The sequence below is a fragment of the Mycena indigotica genome (assembly GCF_014461135.1).
Source record: "Mycena indigotica strain 171206Taipei chromosome Unknown Mind.scaff0013, whole genome shotgun sequence".
Lineage (NCBI taxonomy): Eukaryota > Fungi > Basidiomycota > Agaricomycetes > Agaricales > Mycenaceae > Mycena > Mycena indigotica.
The window spans coordinates 1,008,627-1,010,731 of NW_023503012.1; the positions used below are offsets into that span (position 1 = coordinate 1,008,627).

General features: G+C 52.5%; 1 protein-coding gene across 1 annotated transcript; it reads left to right on the top strand.

The window, feature by feature from the left end:
* Nucleotides 1-2,105, top strand: MIND_01270400 (Laccase 1; the record flags this gene model as incomplete). Its single annotated transcript, XM_037369182.1, has 12 exons — nucleotides 1-122; nucleotides 171-305; nucleotides 358-464; nucleotides 511-576; nucleotides 633-869; nucleotides 917-987; nucleotides 1,035-1,152; nucleotides 1,205-1,514; nucleotides 1,565-1,646; nucleotides 1,703-1,797; nucleotides 1,847-1,927; nucleotides 1,982-2,105. 12 exons carry the CDS (start codon nucleotides 1-3, stop codon nucleotides 2,103-2,105), a joined length of 1,548 nt encoding a protein of 515 aa, XP_037214388.1.

Genomic DNA, 2,105 nt, shown 5'->3' on the forward strand with positions numbered 1-2,105 from the left:
ATGTTCTCCACTTCATTCCTTATTGCTGCCATTCTTTCTGCCCCCGCTTTCGCTGCAGTTGGTCCCGTTGCTGACTTGACTCTCGTCAACGCTCAAGTTGCTCCCGATGGCTTCAGTCGCTCGTAGGTTTCTTTCGGGTTCATTTGCAAGCAAACTAACAACCATTTCAGAGCCGTCACCGCTGGTGGAACTATCCCTGGTCCTGTCCTCAAAGCCAATGTCGGCGACAGGTTCCAGCTGAACGTCATCGACGCGTTAACGGACAAGACCATGCTGCTTAGTAGTTCTATTCACTGGCACGGCTTGTGAGTGTTTTCGTCGGCGATGTCTTCCCCGACGCTGAACGGCCACCTTCAGCTTTCAATCCGGCACTTCATGGGCTGACGGCCCTGCTTTCATTACCCAATGCCCCATTGCGCAGAACCAGTCGTTCTTATATGACTTCTCCACAGCTGGCCAGCCAGGTGAGTTCGCTCTCCCGTTCTCGAATACCGCTGACCTGATGAACAGGCACATTTTGGTACCATTCGCATCTATCGACCCAATATTGTGATGGACTTCGTGGGGTTATGGTCGGTGCGTCCCCGCGGTCCCCATCTATTCCACAAACATGATGGCTTACTGTGGCCTAGTCTACGACCCAAACGATCCCCACAAGGATCTCTACGATGTTGACGACGACAGCACAATAATTACTCTTGCCGATTGGTACCATGCTCCGACCCACACTCTTCCTAATCCCCCCACTCTCGTTTCCACCCTCATTAACGGCCTTGGACGCTATGCTGGCGGCCCTACTTCCCAACTTGCTGTTATCTCGGTCACTCAGAACAAGCGGTATCGCTTCCGTCTTGTCTCGCTCTCTTGCGGTATGTGCTTGTTGTCTGACTTCTTCTCCTTCGTTCATCCCTCATAGATCCCAACTTCGTCTTCACCATTGACAACCACCTGATGACCATTATCGAAGTAGACAGCGTGAACACGCAGGTTAGCTTTACTCGCTTTCGTATTCTCTCACTTACTCATGTTGCTAGCCCTTGACGGTAGATTCCATTCAGATCTTCGCCGGACAGCGTTACTCCTTTGTACTCAACGCCAATCAACCCGTGAACAACTATTGGGTTCGCACTGTTGCTAACGGAGGAACGAAGGGTGAATCTATCCTATCTCAAATGGCTAGCGCAGCTAACACGTTGGTATCAAGGCTTTGCGAATGGCATCAACTCTGCTATTCTCCGCTATGCCGGTGCCAATAATGTTGACCCTACCACCACCCAGACCACCGCCACCAAGGCCCTTCTCGAGACTGATCTTCATCCGCTCGTTGCGCGCAGCGTCCCGGGAGCCCCCATTCGCGGAGGTGCCGATGTCAATCTCAACCTTGCCATTGCCTTCAGCGGCGGCCATTTCACCGTCAACGGCGCCCAATTCATCCCTCCGACTGCTCCTGTCCTTCTCCAGATCCTCAGTGGTGCCCATACCGCAGCTGAGTTACTGCCAAAAGGAACCCTTTAGTGAGTTTCTCACTTGCGAAGACTTAACTTTCTCTGATATCGTCATGTAGTACTCTTCCACCCAACAAGGTTGTCGAGCTTTCCATTCCAGGAGGAACGACAGGAGCTCCACATCCTATGCACTTGCACGGTGTTTGTCTCCTTTTTTTTGACCAGTGTCGGTGTCATGCTTACCCGTTCCTACCTAGCATAACTTCTGGGTCGTTCGCAGCGCCGGCAGCACAGTCTACAACTACGACAACCCTGTCATCCGCGACGTTGTGAGCACGAGCTCCTCAAAGAAGTGTGTTGCCTTATTTCGATGGCAACTACATCTCCTCACACCTCTCTAGCGACAACGTAACTATCCGCTTCGAGACAGACAACAGCGGCCCGTGGTTCCTCCATTGCCATATCGACTTCCATCTCGAGACGTATGTCCTTTTCCGCCCTCTATCCAATTGTTCGTTCCTCTGACCTTGGAACAGCGGCCTCGCTATCGTATTTGCTGAAGACACAGACACCATCGCCAACTCCGTTCAGCCCGACGCGTGGGACACCCTGTGCCCTACCTACAACAACTTGACCCCTCCACAACTGGGCGGTGTCTAG